General features: G+C 40.0%; 1 protein-coding gene across 1 annotated transcript in view; it reads left to right on the forward strand.

The window, feature by feature from the left end:
- Positions 1 to 19,112, forward strand: part of srbd1 (S1 RNA binding domain 1) — a 62,279-nt gene that overhangs the window by 7,987 nt on the left and 35,180 nt on the right. The window contains exons 10-14 of the mRNA XM_042502281.2: positions 3,452 to 3,555; positions 4,007 to 4,114; positions 4,331 to 4,488; positions 5,550 to 5,640; positions 6,015 to 6,122. Of these exons, the coding sequence (XP_042358215.2) occupies positions 3,452 to 3,555; positions 4,007 to 4,114; positions 4,331 to 4,488; positions 5,550 to 5,640; positions 6,015 to 6,122 (569 nt within the window). The remainder of the gene's footprint in view (positions 1 to 3,451; positions 3,556 to 4,006; positions 4,115 to 4,330; positions 4,489 to 5,549; positions 5,641 to 6,014; positions 6,123 to 19,112) is intronic.

Consider the following 19,112-nt stretch of genomic DNA (forward strand, 5'->3'; position numbering starts at 1 on the left):
ATGAGTTTACATCTTTACTTCCTAATTTACATCCGTAGTCCTTTGGCAGGTAACAGACAAAAGAAAGAAAGGAGAAAATGAAACAATACAACTGTTCTTTCAGAGGACAAAAGTACATTAACAGTAGCTATGTAAACTGTATGGTAAAAAGTGCATGGTGCAAAGTGCCTTGACTATGTGAAAAGTGCAGAATTCTACACATGTTGGTTGCGCACATATATCATGAATCAGTAGTTACTTCTAGTTATATTTTTTACCCATCATATGAAATTTGTATACTGTATGTATATTTATTCATTCATTCAAACCTTTATTTAAGACTCCGGAAATCAGTTGAGAGAAACCCACATTTTCGTTGATGCTGAGAATGAACAAAGACATTAAAAGCAATCAACAATAAAAAAACAAATAACAGTTAAAATAGAAATAAAATTATACAAAACAACAAACAATAATTTCAATGTAAATAGCTCAAAAAATACAGAAAAAAACAAAAAATGTATGGTGTAGAAGTATAATTAAAAACATTTACACTCAATTAAAAACAAGATTCCTTTGCAGATTACTCCATGGTAAAGGTGCATTGTAAGAGAATAACATTTTTCCTAGTTTAGTTCTGATTTGGGGAATATGGAGCAACAAGCTATTCTGTGACCGAGTACTAAGATTATGTGAGTTTGGAGTTAAAAGGGATAAAAATGAAAAAAAAAAAAAAAAGTTTGTACTTTCTGATCAGTTTAATACCCTTCTGCCTTCTTTTTTTCTACTGTTAATCATATTAGATATTTAAAGCTGAAATAATTATATTACAAAACATACAGTAAAGCCACATTTTTGAACTTTAAAGCGCAGTAAGTGCTAATAAAGATCAGTTTCCTCTCTCTCCTTTCTCATTCTGATCTGAAGTTTGTTGTTCCATGAACGTCAGTCGGACTTCATGCTGTGTCGTGTTTGTTATTGGATAGAATTAGAGAGTGTAAACGGGACAGGAGTGCAGAGTTCTCCCTGAGCAGCCAGTATGTTTGTGTAAAAGACCAGTGCGTCATGCTGCGCCATGATCCCTAGTGGTGACTTATCCTCATTGATATTTAGAGAATCAACATTCATCTGAAATTGTACTGTCTAAAGAATAATATGCACTAAATGAAGCTTACATTCCAATATGCTTCACTGGTTATTATTTCAGTGTTTATCGGGAACATTATACACTCAGTTTTGCTTTAAAAAAATACTTTTTGCTTTAGTATGGCTAGGTATTAACAGTATTTTAGGAATATAAGATGATCTGCTGACAGCTTTGTTCAACTGTTATTATGCAGTGTGTCCCATGCGTGTCAGCAGGGTCAAAAAGTGTGCAGGTCTACTCTGAATCTGTGTCGGTATGTGTATCTGTTTGTTTCTCCGTGATATGTCGGATAGCTGGATGTGTTGATGATAGTATTCCTCTAAAGAAAGGGTGAGAGAGAGAAGGAAACGGATAGAGAGAGGACGGTCGCTGGCTGACTGCCCTCCCTCGGGGGCCGGCGGAAGGATGAAGGGGCGTCCAGGAAAGACATTCTGTCTGGTCTCGTCAGGATTTGGCCAGTACTTGGCCACATGTCACTCCTGGGCCATCTAACGCACAAACACACGCTTCTCACTCTGTCTCACATCACCCTTCCTCTCAGATCACCCTCCGTCTCCCACCACTGACCCAACCCAGGCAGAAACTGAGAGACGCACAGACAGACACAAGGTTGTTTATCATCAGCGAGGACAGTGGCCAGCTACCACAGAGAACAGAAAGGGCAGAGATTGCACAACTGTTAGAGAAAGCTTTTTTTTTTTTTTTTTTTTAATTTTGGTGGAGCATACTTGCATTTACCACAGTTAGGGTTTGGTAGCAGAGCATAGAGAGGATTCATTTTTTGGTAGTTAGATTACAGGATTGCTAAGAAGCATACATTTGGATAAGTGGATTTGCAATGCTTTTCTTTATTGCTTTAAAGTATATGTCACACAATATCACACAAGCAACAGATTAAAGGATGATCTTTGGTCAGTATCTGCATCACTTATTTATAGAAGTTTTACACAAAAGGAAAACATCAGGACAAATCATATTTAAATTGAGTAGAAAAGAACAGTATCTAAAGAGAAAAGACAGCAAATAAATGAAAAATTCTTCATTTGGTGCCATTCTTCATGACACCAAATGATCTTATAAAGATCAAACCCTGAGAACAAAGAATAAGCAAGGCAGTTTTGCTTCTTTGATTTTTTACTTATGGGCTTTCCAAGATGTTCAGAGAATTTAGAAAAATTGCTTTGCTTCCTTCCTTCAGCAGCACGTTAAACTTCAGTACTTTGATGAAGATTGTTTGAGATATCTCATCACCGTCAGTGCGGCAGCCCAGGGCAGAAACATGCCAACAGAAGAGAAATCTAACTTTCATCATAATTCAAGCAGCTTGCTGCATTAATTCTAGCCTCTGCCATGCCATTAGCTGTGTTTTATATTTTTATTTTTGTGTGTGTGTTGCATATGGGTGCAGCACATCCGAGGGTGCTGCTGAGTGGTAATGGTTGTGGCACCACATGTGCGGGTGCGGGTGGGGGTAGGCCTTGCGGTCTCAGCGCTGATGGTGGCGTAGTGGTGGCATTTGTCAGCTTGCTTCTTCCGCTTGGTTTCCAGATTGACGTCTTGTTTCTTGGCCCTGTTCTGTGGCGGGCTAAAGGTTCCCCACTGAAAAGGTCAGACACTTACTACAGTTTGCTTAACAGCATGTAACAGTTCCTCTGAGGGGGGACCGGCACACAGCACAACAGGCCTGGCCACAGGATATACTGCTAGGCTCGTCACTTCTACACGTGTATGTGTGCAGAGAGTTAAAGGATTTTATTTTTGTGCTCTAACCCCAAAATAAGCACTACATTTGCTTCCCTTTCCCTCCATTAATGCTTCCAACTGAAAACAAAAAGACATTCTGAAAATGAAGATCACCACCTTTAGATTTTTATCCTTGTGGCTGTGTGAAAAGCTTTGGATTTTGCATAAATTTTAGTGACAGGACTGCATTATTTTTCTGCAAAGAAATAGCATCTATATCTGTTTTACAGTTGCGTAAACAGACTTTTCAAGACTACAAATGTAAAAAGACAATATAAATAGTGACAGAGTTATCCATTGTGTGGATCTGGACTGTTGATTTTTAAAATGTCTGCGTTTAAAATGGCAGCTGTAAAGGTTATAAGTTCTTGGGAGGGGAAGGAAGTAGGTCTTTCCTCTCAGTGTGTACCTGTCTGCACTGCTTATAGTTTATTGTATTGTATTAATCAGGGGAAATGTGTGTATGTTTTGTGTGTATTTGTGTGTGTGTGTGTGTGTGTGTGTATTTGTGTGTGTGTGTGTGTGTGTGTGTGTGTGTGTGTGTGTGTGTGTGTGTGTGTGTGTGCGCGCGCGTGCGCGCAGACATTGGCTATTAACCGAGGGGAGAGTCTGAAGATTTTGACAGTGAAGGTGAACATTCCCGACAGGGTGAGGAGTGACTTCACAAGGTGGTGCATCAACAACAGGTCAGAAACACAACAAAAAACACACACACACACACACACACACACACACACACACACACACACACACACACACACACACACCACGACAGACAGCCCCCCCGACACAACAGGGCTGTAAAGCTGTGTTTGGCCTGATGACAGTCAGTAGTCTCATTTAGCCACTTACTAGAAACCCCCTTTTGTAACGACATGTAAATGCTTAAAATTTCACAAATACGGTATTTACTAACATATTTTATGTTGTACAACAGCATGTGAAAATGTCTTAAACGTGTGTTAACCACAGACCTTATTTCAGGCATCTAACAAAATTAAAAAAACAAACAAACATCGACTTAAAGATGAGGGAACCAGAAGTCCAAAAATGCTTAATCATTTCTGGGTTTTAGCACTCATTCTTTCACCATTCTATTAAAGCAACAAACACCCTTTGTCCCACTGTTTATTGCAGGTGGAGGCCGAAGACGTTTGCAAAAGAAGAGCTTCGTGCAATCATCAAGAATGCAGTAGAGGACTCTTATAAAAGGCTTATTCTGCCTTTTCTCACCAGGAGTTACAGGTATTTTTAGTGTGACTGTTAATAAGTGTGTGCATGCTCTCAGGGCTTTCTTTCATTTGATAACCACTTATCCATTTACACTGTGTCCCTATTCCCTTTTATCCTTTTCCCAATCCCTCACTTCTCTCGTTTTATATCTTCACCCTCTCTTCTGCCTGTCCTCTCCCTCTCTTCTTTACTCTTTATCTGTTTCTCTCATTCTTCCCCTCTTTTCAGGACTAAGCTAACAAGTGCAGCAGAGAAGGAGTCGATCGCCATGTTTGTGCGGAATCTCCGTCAGCGACTGCTGGTGTGTCCCGTCAGAGGCTGTGTCATCATGGGGGTGGACCCTGGCTTCAGACATGGCTGTAAACTGGCAATTCTCTCCCCCACGAGTGAGTAGCCACATAATGCACTGAACGCATGTGTATACCACCTGCTTTTGCATACAAAACAGTTTGAGCTATAATTCTTGTAAGACCATTAACAATGTTGTGTTATATTCATTACACTTTTTGACAGCTCTAGACATCATAGTGCATAAAGTCCATGGATAACAGTCATGTCTGAGAGGCTGCAGCATCAGGTTCAATGATGCATGTTGATCCAGTGAGGTTTACAGCAAACACAGGTTTATGCCGTGCCACTGCATTGATTCAAAAAGAGTAATATAAAGTAAAACTTGTTGTTGTGTTGTGTGCTGTTCCCTTCCATTCATGCATATTAGTGGTTGCTGATATATTCAGTAAGCATAAACACAAATGGTTTGTTTTAAGAACACAGCCCTTGCCTTTCACTAGCTGTATTTTTCTGTAATTTTAGCTACATACTAAAGGATTACCTACTCTATCACACTATGAAAACTAAAGTGTCACTACATCTTCACGGATAATGGCCTATACTCTGAGACATATACATGCAGACCTAAATAAATGCCAGTTGGCATGGCCCTGGTGAGTGGATTATGTGTGTTTCTGCTGCACTGTATGTCACAGCATGTTTCTCAGTGGGTGTGGCTTCACACTGTGCAAGGGTAGGTCCCACCCTCTGGGTCACTGATTGTGTGGCCACAAGTGACACACTTGCAACAGACACACGCAGGTGTCTATATATATATATATATATATATATATATATATGGTCACAGGTTTGGTGGTTCCTAGCTCACATGACTTCTGGTCAGAGCTGTCCATTCAGAGTTACACTCCTCGTCTGAGGAAGCAGCTAACTGGAAGGTGCTGGACTTCCTGTGGAGGCTCAGACAGTAAAGATGTGTAGTTCATAAGCTATTTGATTTATTTAGGCCATTGCTTCTTCGTAAGACAGCACACCGTGGAGAGACATTAGCTAATGGTGTTTAGCTTAGTACAGTGAGCCCCCTGTTGTCTTCATAATTCTTAATGAGCAACACTGAATTTCTCTTTTCCTCTGTTTGTCTTCATCTCGCTTCTCTCAGGTCAGATTCTCCATACTGACGTTGTGTACCTGCATAATGCAAACCAGCAAAAAGAAGCAGAAAAACTGTGCCACCTTATGATCAAGTACAGGTATTACTCCTGTCACTTAGTGTACTATATGGTTTCAGTTGAGTGTCAGAAAACATATCATGAGTAACACTGCTTTTACTCTATACTTGCAGTTATCTCAGGCAAAATGTACATTAACTTACAGTAACTTACTCTAATAATCATATGTTTTCTACATCTACTTCTGCATGAGACCACTTATTTGACTTACCTTCATACTTACCTGCAATGCTTGAATAGGAAAAAATAATTCATCCAAAAATCTGTCTCGAATTTAGTTAAAGATGATCTTGAAAAGGTTTTTAGCATTACACTTAAGTATTTTATATCTTTAGACACCTTTTTTAAGGTTGCTTTCTCAATCCACTTTTTCCTCTTTCTCTTGCCTATTCCAGCTGTGTCAGGGTTGTCATTGGCAACGGGACGGCGTGTCGTGAGACTGAGTCTGTCTTTGCTGACCTCATCTCTAGGCGCCGTTTTCACCCCCTGGACGTCTCCTACTGGTAAGGTTTTTCACCCAGTGCATGCTACAACAGGCACAAGTTAGCTGTGACTATGATTGGAAAAAAGTGGGTGTGGAAAATGGATGATGGATGAACCAGACTGTCCAGAGGGCTGACGTGCATGGCATAGAGTCCACTTGATTCACACGTTATGTATTATGTAATAATATAAATCAGTATCCCATAGTACATTTTGCATATTACAGCAATGCAAACTTTCTCCCATATTTCCAACAGTTTAAAAAGTCCTCAAGCACTTTTCAAGACTTTCAAATATTCCAAACCTTTTAGAGTAAATGTGCATGGAAATATGCATGTGTCATTTGTAAAGATTAAATTCCAAAATTTCAACCTGTCGTTTAAGAGGAAAGTGAGAAAGGTGTGTAAGGATGTGGAAGTCAGTGGGATGAAGAGGGGTGTCAATGACATCTTTTGTTGCATTGGGAAGTTGGAGTTTCAGAGATCTCAGTCGGGTTGCAGTGGTATACTGGTTTTTAAAGTGTACTTTAGGATTATAATACAGTGTGTATTTGCCTGTCAACAATATCATTTCTTTTTTTTTATTAGAGAATCAAATCTTTACTTGAGTTATTTTCAAACCTGAGGCTTTTTACACATACTTCCATTAAAAAAACAGTTTTAAGTTTCCATCATAGTGATAAAACCAAAAATAACCCTGCTGTTTTCATTCCTTTGAGGGGCATTCTGATGGATAATAACAATTCTTTAATACATTGATACCGTGAAACAGTGTTACTTTTTGAGACGATTATTCGCACAGAAAAAATCTCACACCATTGCAACTCTAATTCGCAGAGATCTTATCTTTCCACATCTTGGTTTTCCGTCTTGTTGTACTGGAATGTGGTTAACTTGGGTGTGACGTCATTCCTAGCTCCAACCTCCAAACTCAGAGGTAAATAGAACTTAGCGCTGAATGATGATGATGATGATTAAGAAATAATGGTCATGGATGGAGAAAGTGAAGTGTGTGGAAAGGGCGGCTGACTCGAAGGATGTGAAAGAGTAAAGGATGGAGGAGGAAAATGTGTGGGAGCGAGAGAGCTGGACACAGATGGAGAAAAAGACAAATTGGAATGTGTCCCTCAAGCGAATACTGTCTATTAAAGCCATCTGGACTTCGTTTCACTTTGGTCCAATTAAAGAGACGTTTTGCGGTCCACGTTGTGTCGGTAACCAGGCCCAGTCCACACTTCAGAAAACAGCACAGAACCCCGGTCCAAGCAAAATAACCACTGGCCTCTCCTTGCTCCGTCTCTTTCTCTCTCTGCTAAATTCCATGTGTGTTTGTTGACTTGAGGTTAGCATTGGGACCGCAGCCTAAAATGATTCTGAGCTGTGCGTGTGAATGTGCATGTGGATGTGCGTGTGAATGTGCGTGTGTCTGCATGTCAGCGTTTTGTCAGTATCTTTGAGTTTGTACACACACGCTCACTTCAGGGATCATACTTTTGGTGTAATAGCCCACATTTTTCCTCTGAAGTTCCATTTTCTGTCTATTTGCAAGAAGAGAAACGGTCAAAGTGGGGCGTTTATTAAGTTAACTTCTCCTTGATTATTTTCATGACAGACATGTTTTTTTCTATTGAGCAGACCTGAGCACCTCCCAGAGCAGCACAATTTCACATCTTGATATAATGTCTCTCTTGTTCATTCTTTTACTGCAGTTAATGGCATTCGTGCTTTTCACAACACGTAAGAATGTCGGTCTTCTGTTTGATGTGGTGCTGGCTGAATGTCCCATATCACCTGATATGATTAACTATATTTTTGCAGCACATAACACATGTGTTAATGGTCTGCCTCTGCCTCAGTAGGGTTTGTGGAATAAAGGCTTTTGCAAGTGCATGAACTTTGGAAGAGCAGAGAGATGTTATTTTGACATTCGCCATGAGTGTGGTTGTTGTTATCCAGATGATATCGCTCCGCAGTCATCTGGTCTTGTGCCTCACTTTGGTTTCTTTGGACTGATGTAGAAACATAGATGTTAAAGTAGAATATATGTGTGTGCTTGTACATTTCTCTTCTTTATCTGTCTCATTTTCTTTATTCCTATCTTCACTTCCATTCTCGGTTCTTTCCCCTTGTCTTCACCACTGGATCATTTCCATCATCTGTTCTCTTCAGACATTTCCCTTCTTAAACGCTTGATCTAATAAATGTGCTTTTGAAATGCACTCAAAAGTCCAAATGCTGGTATTTCAATAAATACTCCCAGCCATACCTCTGAGGTGGGGTTCTCCCTGACATATGTCTTTGAAATATAAGACTCTGGGGTACGGTCCCACTTTGCTGTATTCAGTATAACGCACACTGTGGGATATATGTGATACCTGGGTGGGATTAACCTCAAAGTTCTCAGCAAAAATAAAACCTCAGCTCCGTTGTAAGGCCATAGAACTTTTCAAAATTTTCACAAATTAAATCCAATCAGTATCCTTATCCCCTAATTAGGATCTAAAATAGTCATTAAAGGAGCTTAAATACAAACATAGTTTTCTTTTTGTCAGTGCATGGTAAAAAGAACATACTAATTTGACATTTAGAGGTGAACACTTACAGCAACGTGGTGTTACTCAGGGTGTCAAAACATGTTGCTTAGGCAGTGTGCATCTGTGTCTGTCATATGCGTTGACATCCTTTAGGGCACCCTGTAGTGTCTGTATGACACATTAGGGTGTCCAGTACGGTGTCCATATTAGGACATCCTCAGACTCTCAGAGTCAGGTGTCAGACCTCAGATTAAAGGCATCAGGTCTGAGGAAAACAGCTTCATTTATTTTATTTATTTTATTCAGAAGTTCTCAAGATCTCAAAGTGTCGCATAAATTACAACCTAAACTGACTGGTGTGAGTTTAAGCATGAAACTGGCCCATCCGACATCATCACAGAAAGTACTGAGCCCAAGCGTAACCCCCCCCATCCCCCCCACCCCCCCTCTCAACTCATTTTTTGGAGTCAATAACTAAATAACTAAAAATAACTAAATAAAGCAAAATTGTATATTTATAATTTATATACATATTTTATATTATTATGCATGTTGGTTAAGAAAATATCTTGACATGATCCAAAAAATGAAACATTAATTTTTGTAACATATTGGTTGATGGACCAGATATCTCAGGCAAGTAAAAATTGACACCCTGCATATTGATTAATATATACTTTATTGCTCAAATTTTAGAACAGTGATTGATCAATCATAGATTGAACATAAATACCACAAATGACAGTTGATCCAGACATTATCTTTGTCTTGTATACAAAACCAGCTTTGGAGGTGCAAATTGTTCTGTATTTGTCTGCTATGTTGATAAAAATTATTAATGTGTTTATTATATAAGACTCATTAATGATATGAGTGAACAGTGCTATGTAATCAATTCCAGTTTTGACCAGAACATCTCCTGATAGATGATGATAGTAGGGCAGGGTAAGTGACCGTTAACTATGAGAGGCTCACTCCCCTGCTGACTGACCCACAGCTGACCCCGACCTGCCATTAGGGAAACCTCATTACCACGGCAACAAGGATGATGGCAATGACGGAGAATAGCCATGTAGCATCAGAGACAGCAAGGGGTCTTAGTGCTTGCTGCGAAGGTCTCCATTACAATTAATTGACCCAGTTTCTGCTATACTTTATGGTTTTGTATGTTTCTATGTGTTTGAGCAGCTGACCTTATAACCGATGAACTTCAGACTTTGATCGACAGGTGTAGAAAGTGTTTGAGGCAGTCCATGAGTAGGAAGCTGGCTCGGTCATGCTGTTGGAAAAACCACCAGCACATACAGCAAAACCTTTCCTGAGCTGAATACTGTCCTGTCTGTTTCAGAGTATTTACAGGCCCAGACTTTCCATCTCTACCTTCTCATCCACATTTCTTTGGCTTTCCTTTTTTTTTTTTTTTTTTTCTGCTCCCTCTTTGTCGTCCTCAGCTCCTGAAAGCAGCTGTGCACTTGGAAAGATGTATTCTGGCTCAGAAGCAAAAATGTGTGAAATAGAGAGTGATTATATTTTGTCTTCATTGTGTTATTTGGCCAGACTGGAGATCAGTTTGGGTTTTATTGGGATTTTTAACATCATTACCTTGTTAGCTGGGACCGGCCATTAAAGGTGAAGAGTGGAGGTGACAGAGTAAACACAGCAGCGGGGATTACAACAGGCTTGATTTAGAGGCCTTACGTGCCACCTACATTGTCGTTGCTGTTGCCTGTTCTGTCTTGATCTCAGTATTAACATGGTAGTAACATCCTTGAGTGACGCCATGTCTGTTGTTTACATCCCTCGTGCACGGTAGTTGTATATGGCCTGAGCTCTTGTGTTTGCTCTCTAGAGGATATACAAAAACGCTTATGACGCAGCCAGATGCATACGCAAATGCAATGTTAAACATCACATCTGGGCGTTTAAAATGTGACCATGTCAGTGTTGAAAGCTTTTTTTAGGAAGAAGTATGATATGGCTGTACTTAATATAGGTACAAGTCCTCTCCTCTCCTCTCCTCTCCTCTCCTCAGTAGTTCATTAAAGACCTCAGCCTCATTTGGACCATCTGCTTCCTGTCCCCCTGTGAGCCTTCATTGTCGCGCCACCCCCACCCTTCTCCACCCTTTCTCCTCCACCCGCCTGTCTCTCTCTCGCTCTCTGTCCTTCTGCCTCAGTGCTCAGCTGGAATGACAGCCAGAAATGGCAGCCTGCGGGACATGCTTACTTGTGTTTTTGTGTGTGTGTGTGTGTATGTGTTTGTGTGTATGCAGTTTCAGTGCCTTAGTCCTGTTTGAGTAGACTCATCATACTCACTGACTCACCTCTTCCATAATTTGTGAGGACTGTGTCCCTTTTTAAAGACAGACAAACAAGGGAACATGTTGTGTTGTGTGTTGTGAATGTGTATGAAAGGCTGACCAGTGTGTGTACATTTATCCAAATCAAATCGAAATCAATCTGGGTGTCTTTGCAACAAAAGTGCCAAAAATAATACCACTTGGAAATGCTACAGGGGAGAAAAGCTGACTGTTTCTACTTTAATCATACTCTGATAAGCATGCTTATCAGTCCAATCTAGGTGTTATCTTACACTACAGTGATAGCTTACTTTAGAGTTTTTGTATTTACAACAACAAGCATATGACCTTATGAATATTTTAAGAGGTTAACACCATCATTGTGGAGTTAGAGTGCCTTTTTTAATTAAATGATCCACTGTAAAAATTTCCCAGGATGTTGATGAGTGTCTTGGTTTTTAATATGTTGATCATTTCATCACAGGCTCAGGTTTAGGCTCAGCTTTACTGGCCAATAATTGAATATGCCATGTTTTGTAAATAAAGTACCAAAAAGTTTACACCGTACATTTGACATAGTGACATATAACATCATTTTTTTAGATTGGTTCAGATGTAATAGTCCTTTATCTCCTATACTGTTGTCTTTGCTAATTGAGGAATAAATAAAAGACCAGAGTTGACTCTTTATGCTCCTATTAGAGGCACAACAGTCACCTTAGATGATTAAGCTTGAACAATGCCTCTGTGAATGACCAGCCTCCTACAGGACATTATACAGCATGAGGTATTATTTAGCTGACAAGGTTTGTCTGTGCCTGTAATGGCCCCCACTGAACACACATCAGGTTATTTGCCATACAGCTGCGTCTCAATAATTTAAAGACCTCCTGCTGGATGTCAGTTTGTGACATGCTAGTTTAGAAAACAACATTTCTGACATGATTATTTTCCCATTAAACCTGTATGTATATTTATGTGTGTAATTAATTAATGCTTATTGTAGTTAATGCCTGCTGATGTCTAGCACACTGCCCACTTGTGTGTGTGTGTGTGTGTGTGTGTGTGTGTGTGTGTGTGTGTGTGTGTGTGTGTGTGTGTGTGTGTGTGTGTGGGTGTGTGTGTGTGTGTGTGTGTGTGTGTGTGTGTGTGTGTGTTTGTGTGTGTTTCTTTTTGGCTCCTTGACAGCGCAGCATGACCTTGTCTGTCATTGTGCTTTAGCACTGTCTAGTAGAGCATGCAGGCTTTGTCAGCACTCATAAGAGTGTTCAACTGGGGCCAGACGTCTGTTGAGAGTGTGTGGTTAGCTGTGTTTTGTATGGTGATGCGCAGTGGTCTCTGTCACCCTCATCAGCTGGTGTTTCTGGATTTTTGAGAGGAGCCGATTGGTGGGGATGGCACCAGGGTTCCTTCGGATCCTTAAAAGGCAGTCAATTCAGCAATCTTAAATTAAGGCCTTAATTTGTATTAAAATGGCTTAAAATGCTCAGACATGGAAAGTAGGATTTTATGAATCATTTTCTCTGATGCTACATTGCAAAATCTCAAAAAATTGGTAACATCTATCATTTCATGAAATAATTTAATACATTCCTTTTCTTAAACTCGTCATAGATAGGAATCCAAGCAATGGAATCTCACACGCAGAGTGAGAAACTCAAAATTTCCAATAAAACCATAACCAAAGTTTCCAAGATGTTTCCCACCTCTGTTGGTAAACCCAATGGATACTCAAATTATCATTAGTTTTCAACATTTTTCATAAATAATCTAACTTCTTCACTGCACAAAAAGCATCATGTTTTATGCTACAATAAACATTAGGGCAAAATAAAATTCAGAAGGGTGGCACACACACACACGCACACGCACACGCACACGCACACAGCACACAAACATACCACTGTGAGTCCTGATCTATCAACACTAAAGTTGTAACTTCTGCACTTTCGAGAAGATCTTAAATATTGTAGTAAACAGAGATCAACATGTCATCAACTCCCATTTCTTTACCGCCGTCTTCACTAATCTACAGTCAGCATCCCTAACATAGGTTGGGCTCACGTTAATTTGCGTTTGACAAACCCTTTTTAAATGAGTGAAAAGTGTGTTTTAAGCTGTTGACAGCTTTTCTTAACAACTCAACTTAACTAAGAAAACTTGCTCTTGTCAAGTGTCTGCATGTCCATGCTCTAAAGATGCAACATGAATGTTTAAAAAGGCTTGCCTTACTTACTGAGAAACACTAAATATTTTTTGCAGGGATATTTCTCAAGATTATTTAATTATTATTATTTTTTAGGGGTAACTACTTATGTGTAGCCAGTAATAAAGACCTGACAGTGTGGTCTCATTGACTGGTTCCCAACCTGGTGGTGGGGTCCTCACCCCAGGGCTGCCAAAGCTTCGAAGAGGGTTGTGAGGCCTTCTTGATTTTAAGGAGTGTAAGACAACTTTTTTTTAAATATAAATTTGCCCTTTCACAGCGTTTTATTTATTTCTGTGAGGAAAGATGTGAAATTTTTATTTTTTAAGTTTGGATTAGTATTTAATCTATCACTGTATACTTGTATACTGTAGAATTTAGCACACCATTTGATCATTTTAAATTTGTTCAAACAGCCAATTATCACAAATGTTTTGGGGCTTGCGTTTGGGGCTGTTTGCATGAAGAACGACTTGTCGACAGTGTTTGACTGCAACAAGCAGATGTTAATGATATCAGAGGGCAAGAATATGTGGGGTAAGGTTAGGAAGATCTTTGGGCAATGGTGATGATACACACACACGAAAAACACACACATACATAAAACACAGCTAAAGGCAAACAAATGACATCCAATTTCTTGACCACTTGCTCTGTCACTCCTGAAGGCAGTGCGATGACCGACCCTGTTACCCCTTTTCACAAACAAAGAAACACATCCTTGAGGGTCCTCAAATCAGTGTCCCTGTTTGCCTTGAATTCATTTATTGAAGAATTAAAGCATATATTGTAATATGAAATTAATCACATTTAAAATGACCCTTTGAAACCTGTAGTGACATGGTTTTAAAGTTGTGAACTCTGTGCAAATTGGTGTAATTTCTTTAAAAAACGTGGTTTTAAAAAAAGGCAATGTGAAACTTGGTGAAAAAAAAATGCCACAAATTGCAAGAAATTAGTAGATTAAGAAAACTATTTTCAAAAAGCTATGAAAAAATATCCAGGGAACAAGAAAAAAGCGAGGGGAAAATTATATTTATAATGTTACAGAATTATAATTCGTAAGCACTTTTTCCAGGTCATTTCCTTGTTTTTATGCCGTTTTTCTTTCTTATTTGTTTTTTTTTTCCATACTATTTTTTGGGTAATTTTCTTACAAATTTCTTGCTAATTTTGTGGTAATTTCTTTTTGTGCTCATTGCCTTCTTCTCGTGTTTTTGAAAGAAATCAAGCCTATTTGCTCAGGTCTCAAAGGGTTAATCTGCTGTACTGTTTATTTAGACTTGTTTCCACCAGTAGCTCTGTCTTTGCCTGATGTCGTGCTCTTGTAGCTCATGAGAAGTTGGCCATCTCTCTTTCTAGAAGTAGTGATTGTTCTCTCCTTGACGGGCTCACACTTAAAAGTTGTCCACGAGCAATACAAGCAGTCGCAGCTGGAAACATACTCAAATAGCCAACAGTGTACGCTTGCACTGACACACAGACATGCTTAATGATCTGGAGGGCAAGACCTTGACCGTCTGGCCCTCCAGCTCACTCCTGGCGGGATGAGATCATTATTACTGGCGAGCTGATGGACCTGGAGGACAGTGGTGTAGACTGTATTTATGACTGTGTGTGTGTATCCCCTGTCATGTCCTGTGTCCAGGCATGCTCCGAGGGCCGGGCTGAGTGAGTGATGAACATACAGTGGCAGGACCAGTGGTGACTGGGTGAGATCGAGGCACATTTAGGCCTCAGTGACGGTTTGATGGTTGGATAGGAGGAGGAGCAGGGGGACAGATGGATTTAGAGGCATGGAAAGGCCTCAGCTTGGCTGTGGGGTGTGTCTTCATTTAAGGGGAGGAATATGAACCCATGGGTACATGAGAGGTTGTTTAACACATACAGACATTTAGTGAAAGACAGTTGTAAAGGTAAGATGGGACAAAGAAGTAAATGAAGATTGTCATAATATGTGGAAGATACATCGTTCATCCAATAATTCTTGAACCTGGAGGAAATTCTCATTTAAGAATCTGTTTTGTTTCTTTATTACACCAAAACTCAAAAGTTTGCAGCTGCAGTCGGAAGAAATGTTGGCGAGAGTCTGGTTCTTCTGATGTAGACCATTCTTTTGATTTTTTGGAAATGTCAGAAAATAATTGTATTTTGGGAAATGGTATTCAAGGAGCTAAAGCAAATAATAGGATATGAGATCCAGTTGTTTGATGCTTTATCTATGTAAATTCTCTGAAGAAAACGTTATTGCCAAAGATAGATATTTGATCAAAATACTGCTAGTAGCAAGCAAAGAAGCTATCACTAGGAACTGGGGCAAGGAAACACGAACGAACGATCAATGACTAATAATCGCGAAAGGAATATTTTCAGTGGAAAAATTGACACAAATATTGAGACTACAAGAAGCACAACTAGAGAGAAAATAGCAAAAAATGTCAAAAATACAAGACTCAAAAAGATGACACTGGAATGTAACAATAATCAATAGATACACTAATCTTCAAGGACGTAAAAATGTATATGTATATATGGGTTTGTTATTCTGTCGTAACTGACACGTCTGTCACAAATATTTGTGTTAATAAAGATTTAAGTGGAAAAAAAAGGGCAATTGTAAAGGCAAATTATAGTAAAAATTTGGGGTGGACAGTTGATCTGCAGATCCCTTCACAGCTGATCAGATCAAATCAGTGGATTAGAGGAGCTGTTTGCAGATGCTAGTTTTAGAACCAGCAGAATTAACTGTTAAGTTTAACTTTTACGGCCCCGCAGTAGGACACTCTGGTATTTTTTGGCATATTGCATTTGAGATTTTATGTATTCATTAATCCTTTTGGCATACCAAATAGTATAGTAGTATTGATATTGGAACAGAACTAAAATTTAATTGAATTTTTTTTTAATTAAACATTACACATGATGATGGGAGAGTCAAGTAGAAAAAAAAAAGGTAGAAAGTGGTGAGATGTGCTTGTGCTTCGAGTTGTTGCTCACGGGAAACTGTGAATTGTGTTCCTTGTATTTATTTGTGCTTTTGTGTCTCGCTCATCATGAGTAGGGACCTTTGGCATTCGCAGGTGGTGGACAGTGAATATCTGCCAGCCTCATCCATATCACCCACAGCCCCCTCTCTCCTCCCACCATGCCTCACTGGTGGTCAGCCTCTGTCCCTCCTTCCACCCGCCCTCCATGCCATCCTCCCCTAGGGTTCCAGTGTTCCCAGCAATGGTCCTGCGTGTGACAAACATGTGTGATGAGTCTGTGTGACATGCCATGTGTGCGTCTGTGATTTCGGATGTGTGTGTGTATGCGTTTGTGCGTGACACAAGTGCAGGCCTTTCCTGTTACCAGATTGACATGAGTGTCTGTGAGGCTTTGCTCTTTTCAGACGTGCCTCACACTGGCAGTTGGAGTTTATTTGTGTGTGCGTGTGCCTGCCTGCCTTCTAGCGCCTCACTAGAGACTGACGGCCCCTGACACCTGCCATTTGGACGCTTTTCTCTGTGAAAAATGTCATCGTCTTCAGACCCGACGTGTGTGTGTCTGTGTGTATGTGTGTGTGAGAGAGAGAAAGAGAGAGAGAAATGGTGCGTCCCTCAATTTGTCTCCCTGAGGTCAAGCTTTGCAGCTGACTGAACAATGGACCCAAGCTGTTTGAGCAGCCGGGACAGACAAACTTTATGTGTATTTATGTGACATCATAGCTCCTTTTAAGGCAGTAAAATGAGGCCAGTCCAAGCATCTTGAGCTGAAATAGGTGTGTGTGTGTGTGTGTGAGTGAGTGTGAGTGTGTATGCAATCCACAATTCTCTCAAGTGTCTGTCTTGAAAGTTGAAACTAGTAGTGCCATCAGTTTTCACTGGGCTCCTCGATGCCTTCATGGTACTGCAGGTTATTTAAAGGTAACATTTTTCACCAAGTTTGATTTGATTGTTCAGGTAACTGTGACTTTACGTTTGGTATGGCTTAGTTAGAGTACTCACACGTTTTTTTTAATAAAAGAAACCCACCATATACATCATAAAATAGCCATATTTAATGCATAGATACATATGCACTTGTATTTAATTTGTCTTTAGATGTCATATGTGAAGAGTGGTGCAGGGACGGTTTTTGTAGGTTGAGTAGTAAGTTACCATCGCCCTGAATTCCCCAACAAACATCCAATGGGATTTTTCCCTTGGATTGCTTGCTTGTGTTGTACGTCGCTTTGGATAAAAGCGTCTTGCTAAATGAAATTGTAGAATTGTAGAAAATTAGCTCGGTGGCAAACAAAGGTTTGTGATGCTTACATGTTTTATTCAGCAAGATAATATTCACAAATGAACGTAATATTTATCTTTTCATTTTTTACTTTTGAAGCACAAATGCAATCGCCAGAAGTAAAAAAAACTAACACTAAACTGTAAGTGTACTTACACCACGGTCACATGACAACATCACCACCACAACAAGGCTGTAAAGTTGTGATCAATGTGGTGTGATTTGGTGTGTGGTGTGTGTGTATGATGTTCTGTAGTGTCATTGTCCACTTTTTAAGGACCCGAGAATAGTATTTACTGACTTATTGTGTGTAATAGAACAAAAATCTCTAAGCGTTTGTTAACCACAGACCTTAATTTAGGCATCTAACCAGAAAAAACTCCATGGCTTTGAGATGAGGGAACCAGAAGTGTTAGAGATGGAAAATAACAACAAATTTGTATATTTTAGTACTCACTCATGCAGCACTCCATTATCAGATTTATCAGAGAAGGTTACATCACTTTCTGTACTGTATGCGTAGAAATAACACAAATATAATTTTTATCGTAAAACAAAACTTGTCTGCAACACGTCACGTGTACCTCATTTTGAGTATAAGCAACTTTTATGCAAACTATGACCTGAAGCTGTAGTTGGGGATTAATGATCTACAGAGGGAAAAAAATCTACCATTAACAGTGAAATGAACTATGAAAATATGCACTCCTTTTATGTTACATCTTATACTATCCTTGACTTTTTAAAAAATTGCACCTGAATCAACATGATTAAATGAACCAAACATTTTTAACATCTTCAAAGTCAGCCACTTCTTTAGAATCAGATGACAAGTTTAAGGTTTTGGACCTTGAAGAATCTTTTCGGGCCTCGTATTCGCATGTTGTCTTTGTCCATGTGCCTAAAATACTTCAAAATACACCAATTTCTTCCAACAAGACATCAATCTTGCATTCTTTTTCGCCCTGCAGTGCTTTTACCCCCCCGCCCCCCTTCAACTTTTTTCCCCCTGTGTATCAAATTAGTTGATGATATTATTGCCTGTCTCCTTCTCTGACTGATCTGATGAGCTGTTTTTAATTTACATTAGGGCTGTGTGAGCCAGAAGGCTGTAATGAGGTATCAAAGTGTGTATCCATCTCTTCCAATGTTCGGTTTCTCGAGGGAGCAGCAGGGGGCCACTCATGGTGTGCGTGTGTGTTTGTGTGTGTGTGTGTTAAGCCTGAGGGTGTGTCTCAAAGACGACCAGTAGGGGAGCCAGTTGGTGACTTTGCCCCAGGACAGGACAAGGCTAAAGGCAGGCCCGTATTTATGTGTGTGTGTGTATACAGAAGCAAAAGCGAGTGGGAATAAATGATAACCCCACAGGGCCACCAAGTCATCGCTTTACACCAAGAGGCGATCTTTGACTTTGTGTAGCCCAGGAGTGTGTGTGTGTGTGTGTGTGTGTGTGTGTGTGTGTGTGTGTGTGTGTGTGTGTGTGTGTGTGTGTGTGTGTGTGTGTGTGTGTGTGTGTGTGTGTGTGTGTGTGTGTGTGTGTGTGTGTGTGTGTGTGTGTCCATCCTTCGACCATCCATCCACTTAGGCCAGAGATCTGGGGAGCAGACAACCTTCTGCTTGCTGCCAGGATGATGCCCTCACTATGGCGACAGCCATGGACGCTATGGCGATCAGGGCTCAGAGCTGTATCCATGACAGTGCTGTTA

Source organism: Plectropomus leopardus, chromosome 13, assembly GCF_026936395.1.
Source record: "Plectropomus leopardus strain MGB_pleo_1.0 chromosome 13, ASM2693639v1, whole genome shotgun sequence".
NCBI classification, from domain to species: domain Eukaryota; kingdom Metazoa; phylum Chordata; class Actinopteri; order Perciformes; family Serranidae; genus Plectropomus; species Plectropomus leopardus.